This window comes from Colobus angolensis, unplaced genomic scaffold (assembly GCF_000951035.1).
Source record: "Colobus angolensis palliatus isolate OR3802 unplaced genomic scaffold, Cang.pa_1.0 Scaffold134, whole genome shotgun sequence".
In the NCBI taxonomy this organism is placed as follows: domain Eukaryota; kingdom Metazoa; phylum Chordata; class Mammalia; order Primates; family Cercopithecidae; genus Colobus; species Colobus angolensis.
The window spans coordinates 1,254,110-1,261,175 of record NW_012114422.1 but is presented as its reverse complement, the minus strand read 5'-3'; the positions used below and the strand labels follow the sequence as shown (position 1 = coordinate 1,261,175).

Genomic DNA, 7,066 nt, shown 5'->3' with positions numbered 1-7,066 from the left:
ACAGGCCAGGCACAGTGGCTCACGACTGTAATCCCAGCACTTTGGGAGGCTGAGGCAGGAGGATCACCTGAGGTCAGGAGTTCGAGACCAGTCTGGCCAACCTGGTGAAACCCCATCTCTACAAAAAACACAAAATTTAGCCATGTGTGGTGGCGGGCACCTGTAATCCCAGATACTCAGGTGGCTGAGGCAGGAGAATCGCTTGATCCTGGGAGGCGGAAGTTGTAGTGAGCCCAGATCGTGCCATTGCACTCCAGCCTGGCAACGAGAGCAAAACTCCATCAAAAAAGAAAAGAGAAAAGAAAAGAAAAGACACAGCAAAAATCTCCACCATGCTCTTGCCTGTCTCATTCTCATCCTGAAGTTCCTTCCTGGCTGTCAGAGGGGGAATAAACAGAAATAATGACTGGTCAGCTCAGGCCAAGAGACCTCAGAGCTCAGCCCACAGAAATGGTTCACTGAGTGAGTTCTTCCACAAACATTAATCAACTCCTTCATTCTTCCACCCAACAAATGTTTGTGAAATGGCGCTTGCCAGGCACTGAGCTGAGCACTATGGGAGATGCAAAAATACCCAAGACATGGTTCCTGCCCTCCGGGGGTCTAGTGGGGAGGGGAAATGTGGCTATAGGGGACTGACAGAGAAAGGACTTCAGTTGCTATCAGAGGGGTATCAATGCACAGGCAAATTCAGAGGAAAGAAAGGTGACTTCAGGCTGTGTGCACAGAAGCAGAGGCTGAACTAGATGAGAATTCGAGGTCAATGAGGGGTTGGAAATGTGGCACCAGAAGACAAGCTCACTTGAGTAGACGCAATAGGGTGGGTGGATCAGGCATGGAGGAGGGAGAAGTAGTTACATCACATGTGGGGACACTCCAGGACCCAATCAGCTGGAACCAAAGAGTGTAGAAGTGGGTAGGGGGCAACTGGGCTTTGTGGGAAGGTTATGGTCTCACTGTGAAGCCTCAAGTGCCAGGCTAAACTTCATTTGGCTGATATAAGTACTTAAAGGAGGAGGGTATTAGAAACTGGATTTTATGACTTCAAAAAGTTTATAACCCATGAGGAAAATCCACGTGGCCCAACAATTCTCCCAGCGCATGTTCCTGAACACATGATTCAGTTGTGTGTTGAAAACAAAGGGGAGTGGCTGAGTCCAGGCAGATGCCAGTTGACCACAGACCAGGTGGAGTTATTCAACCAGAACTTCCTGCAGCTCCTGGCACTCACTGTGTGAGGTTGATGCTAATGGCACTACCCCTAGGGGGCGCTCACTGTGGGCGGGGCATTGCTAAGCCCCCCACCTTTTTTTTTTGAGTTAGAGTCTCACTCTGTCACCTAGGCTGGAGTGCAACGGCGCGATCTTGGCTCACTACAATCTCTCTCCTGCTTCAACCTCCTGAGTAGCTAGGATTACAGGTGTGTACCACCAAGCCCAGCTAATTTTTATATTTGTAATAGAGACTGGGTTTCCCCATGTTAGCCAGGCTAGTCTCGAACTCCTAACCTCAGGCGATCTGCCCGCCTCGGCTTCCCAAAGTGTTGGGATTACAGGCGTTAGCCACCGCGCCCGGGCTGCTAAGCCCTTCACATGCATCATTTCATTGAATCCTCCTGGCAAGCCTATGAGGTAGTAGGCACTGTTATTATCCTCAGTTTGCAGACAAGCAAAGAGAGCCCCAGAATGCTTAGGTAATTTGCCAAAGATGACAAGGCTAGGACGAAGTCCTCTAACCAGGTCTAGTATGACTCCTGAGCCCATGCATTTAATCACTGCACCTCCCATTTCCCTAGCTAATAAGGAAAAACTAAGTGGCTGGCATTGGCTTCTACCCTTTTGGAGAAACCCAGCTCAATCTCTTCCAAGAAGGAGGCTCTGATATTTATCAAAATGCGTATACGTTACATTTTATTGAAAACCTATTCTCACACATAAACACATCAGGCAAAAAAAAAAAAAAAAAGAGATAAATTATTTTTCTTATCAGCAGCCAGTCACATATTCATATTAGTCAATTATTTGATTCTACCTCTTTAAAAAAAAAAAAAGGTTAAAACTGCAGGCACTGAACATCAAATTGAATAACAGGAAACTCTTCTTTCTCCACATTACCTATCCCCCAACCTGGCTTCAGCATCTAATTTTATTAAGATGACTGTTTCTTCCTATGGAAAGAAATCAAATACTTTCAGCCCAGAACATAACAACTGACTCAAATGCAGGGCACACTCTGAGTGTGCTCAAGGGCTCAAGTCATTCTTCGGGACATTTCCTGTTTTCCGATTAGCTACGCCTGCCTCTCACTCAGTTCTGCGGAGGTCACCACTGCAGTAATTAACCCCAATGCCAGCCTCCGAACAAGGTTTCCAGGAGAACTGAACAGCTCTCTTAGCCAAACCACCCACCCTCCTGCACAGAACCATTTCCTTTGCTGTTCACTTACCAGCCAGTGTGTCAGACCCTTATTGAAAAGGCCTGGCCCAGTGCGGTGCTCACACCTGTAATCCCAACACTTTGGAAGGCCAAGACCAGAGGATCGCTTGAGTATAGGAATTCAAGACCAGCCTGGGCAACATAGTGAGACTTTGTCTCTACAAAATATCTTTTTTTTTCTTAATGAGAGGGAGTCTCACTCCGTCACCCAGGATCTAGTGTAGTGGTGCAATCTCGGCTCACTGTAACCTCCGCCTCCTGGGTTCAAGTGATTCTCCTGCCCCAGCCTGCCGAGTAGCTGAGAGTACAGGTACCGCCACCACGCCGGGCTAATTTTGTATTTTAGTAGAGGCGGGGGTTTCACCATTTTGGTAGGGCTGGTCTCGAACTCCTGACCTCAAATGATCCACCCATCTCGGCCTCCCAGTGCTGGGATTACAGGCGTGAGCTACCATGCCCGGCCCATCTCTATAAAATATTTAAAAATGAACCAGGCATACTGGCATGCACCAATAGTCCCAGCTACTCAGGAGGCTGAGGTGGGAGGATTGCTTGCGCTTGGGAGGTCGAGGCTGCAGTGGCCACACACCTGCACTTCATCCTGGGTGACAGAGCAAGACCCTGTCTCAAGAAAAAAGGCCTGAAAGACATCAGGACTCTTGAGACTGGCTTGCTACATCTGTGCCAGTGGTCAGCTGGGATGGTTCATTTTATGTGTCAAGTTGGCTAGGTTATGGTGTCTAGTTGTTTGGTCAAAAATAAGTCCAGATGTTGCTGTCGCAATATTTTGTAGATGTGATAAACATTTACACTCAATTGACTTTAAGTAAAGCAAAATTACCCTCTATAATTTAGATGGGCCTCATCCAAACAGTTGAAGGTCATAAGAGCAAAAACTGGTTTCCTGGAGAAGAAATTCTGCCTCTAGACTCTAACGTAGAAACCCTGCTTGAGTTTCTAAGCTGTGGAATTCAGACTGGAGATTGCAACATCAACTTTTATGTGAATTTTCAGCTTGCTGGCCCGCCCTGCAAATTTCAGACTTGATAGCCCCCACAACTGCATGAGCCAGTTCCTTAAAATCTCTCTGTCTCTACACAAACACATGCACACACATCCCATTGCTTCTGCTGCTCTGGAGAATTCTGACTAGTCCAACCAATAACACCAGGTGCCCACGGAAGTAACATGATGGTAACACATTTGAAACGCTTCCGAATACACACCATCTCACTGATCCTAAAAATCCTGCAGGGAAAAGCGCAGATGTCAGCCCAGCCCTTCTGACTGGACTTTCACATCTGTGACTTCTCTTCCTTTGAGCTGTCATCTTGGGAAAATATAAGGCTGAACCCTCAAGCTCAGAGTCCCTCATATATAAACTGATGCATTCAGGTGAGATAGATAATCTCGAAGTTTTCCCCCAGACTTATGGAACATAAGCTTTATGACGTGCCCCCAAGTCCTGAACTGTTAGATTGCTGTGTCTTTCTGAAATGGCCTCAGGAAAAGTGAGGGCGCTGTCTACAAAAGCTCCCTAAGTAACTCAGCTCTTCAGTAGACAAAATAGAACAATAAGATCTCTAGGTTCAGCCAGGAGTCTACATTTGATCTCCTATTCAGAAGTACTTCTTCACCTTTTCTAGGTCTCTAAGTCATGCCTCCTTTCTTTTGAGATATATAAAGCCCCAGATGAATTCATCTGCCATTGTGCCTAACATTTCACACACCCCTGAACCACACCCATACATGACTAGCACTTATTAAGTGCTCTGAACGGAGTCACTGTTCCCAGTACTTCCCATGGATTCTCTCACTTAATGTTCACAACTCTAACAGATAAGTTCTATTATGATCATTCCCAGTTACAGAGGAAGAAACCAAGACACAGAGAGGTTAAGCAACTTATTAGAGGTCACACAGCTAGTAAGTGATGGAGCTGGGATTCAAACACTGGTCAAAAGAGACAAAGAGCAATTAGTTTCCAGAGTTGGAGGATTAAGACCAGAGGGTGATGCCTTGAAGGCTGAGACTATGTATTATTAATATTGTTATTCCTCCTACAATGCTTACTACGTAGTAATTTCTCCATGACTGGAGTAAATTGGACTTCATAAGTTTATATAAGTATGATTACTAGGGCTGCTTTAATGACTAAATGAAAGAATGAATACAAAGTGCCCAGCCCAGGGCCTGGCACACAGTAAGCACTAAATAAATGAAAACTATCAGATGATTCCTTCCCTCCCTTCCTCTCTCCCTTCCTTCCTTCCTTCCTTCCTTCCTTTTTGTTTTGAGACGGCTGGAATGCAGTGGTGCAATCTCGGCTCACTGCAACCTCCACCTCTCGGATTCAAGCCGTTCTCCTGCCTCAGCCTCCCAAGTTGCTGGGACTATAGGCGTGCGCCACCATGCCTGTCTACTTTTTGTATTTTGAGTAGAGATGGAGTTTCACCATGTTGGCCAGGCTGGTCTCGAACTCCTGACCTCGGGTCATCCACCCACCTCGGCCTCCCAAAGTGCTGGGATTACAGGCATGAGCCACCGCACCCAGCTAGATGATTTCTTATCACAGCACCAGGGCAGCCTCCTTGCATCCCCCCAGGGTGTTCCCAGGCTGTGGAGCCCCGGAGGGCAGGGCCTCTGTGACTGAAGGAAGTGCCCGGTGAGGCTGGGACCGCCCTGGTGGAATATTTCTTCCACATGGCTCCATTCCAGGCCTCTGAGGTTCCCTGGGGCAGCTGGTATGTGAGCAGTGACTGCTCCTCCCTGGCAGGCAGCCTGGCAGCCACCAGGAGCCAGCTAATTTCTACTATCAACAAGGGGCAGAGAAGGTTCTGAGAAAGGCCAGCAGAGACGCCTCCGTCCTCGGGACTTGAGAGACACCTGGGGGAGCACAGGGACGCAGGGCCCATCAGGTGGACCTCTCTCTGGGAGTGTCGCTGACTTTGGCTTTCCAACCCTGGCTGCCCTATCGTTCCAGGAAGATGCTGCCAAACAGGTTCTAGGAGAAAGGCACTTTGGGCAAGTGGAAATGGTGATACAAAGCGAGGCTGTTTGGGACATTTCTGAAACAGTCACTGATATCACTGATAAACAGAAATGCCCCAGCAAAAAGGCAGGCGGGGTGACTGCTCCCCTCTCCACACCCAGTGCCCCACTGGCCTCTGGAAATGACCTTTCAGACGTACAGGCTCTTGAATCAAACCCACATTTTCCAAGGGAGTTGCAGTGAAGTCCAGTCCGTTTGAATGACTCAGCCAGAATCTGCTTCCTAAAAGCTGATGCTGGGGCGTGGTCATGTCCCAGCTCTGCTCACTGCCAGGGCTGCCGGGAAGGGTGCCCAGGAGGGCCAGGCACCCGGTTTGACTGCCTTGGTGTTTGTGTTGTGTGCTGGGCATATTAAACACGTTCACGCCTGTTCCCTACAAGGGAGGCTGGGCGCAGTGCTCACATCTGTAATCCTAGCACTTTGGGAGGCCAGAGGTGGGAGATGGCTTGAGCCCAGGAGTTTGAGACCTTCCTGGGCAACATAGTGAGACTCCATCTTTACAAAAAATTAAAAGATTAGCCTGGTATGGTGGCTTGCACCTGTGGTCCCAATTACTTACTTAGGAGGCTGAGGTGGAAGGATCACTTGAGCCCTAGAGATCAAGGCTGCAGTGGGCCATGATCAGGCCACTGCACTCCAGCCTGGGTGACAGAGCAAGACCCTGTCTCAAACAAACAAACAACAACAACAAAAACAGAAGATATGAGTATGCTCATTTTACAGATAAGGAAACTGAGGATCAGGGTTGTTAACTGACTTGCCCAAGATCATTAGCAGAGCTGAGCTTGAGCCCAAGTCAGCCTTGTTTCCAAACCTGTACTCTTAACTGCCACTGCAGGCAGAAGGTGCCAGGTGACCTGTCACTTTTTCAGACCTTCCAGTGGTGTAAACTTGGTCTACTTCCTGCAACTCTTCATATCTAGACTTCTTCATTAATAAAGATTGGCATCTAATGCCCAGGAATAATAGCTACCATCTATAGGGCTCACCATGTGCCAGACACTCTTCTAAGGGCTTTGTAAATGTTACCTATTGTTATTATGATCCTTATTCAAGGCACAAGAAAGTTAAGTAGCTTGTCCAGGATTACCTGCTAGTAAGAAACAGAGCCAGAATTTGAATACAGGTCTTCTGGCTCTGGAGCCACTCAACCTATCTGGCTTCTGACTGGTGTATTTCTGAGACATAATTTGCTAGAGAATGAATGAAGTCTCAGGTATTCAGCAAATACGCTTCAAACCCAGCTAAGGAGGTAGGGCCTACAGGGCCTCTGAAGGCCCGAGTGTCCTCTAAAAAAGAGATACAAAAGCCCACCTGGTAGGATTGCAGCAAGGGTCAAATGAGAAGACATACAGTGCCCAGGACACAGGGGGACATTACCATGTGTTGGATCAGAACTATCAACTGCTTCCTTCCGGCAAGCTTTGGGAGGATCCGGTCCTCTGCCCTTCCCCCATCCAAGAGATGGTATCAAGAGAAAACAAACAGTGCCCAGGACACAGGGGGACATTACCATGTGTTGGATCAGAACTATCAACTGCTTCCTTCGGGCAAGCTTTGGGAGGATCCGGTCCTCTGC

General features: G+C 48.0%; 1 protein-coding gene across 1 annotated transcript in view; it reads right to left on the bottom strand.

The window, feature by feature from the left end:
* Nucleotides 1–7,066, bottom strand: part of MYOF (myoferlin) — a 177,463-nt gene that overhangs the window by 155,817 nt on the left and 14,580 nt on the right. Inside the window, exon 3 of the mRNA XM_011934357.1 lies at nucleotides 5,425–5,439. Coding sequence (XP_011789747.1) covers nucleotides 5,425–5,439 — 15 coding nt within the window. The remainder of the gene's footprint in view (nucleotides 1–5,424; nucleotides 5,440–7,066) is intronic.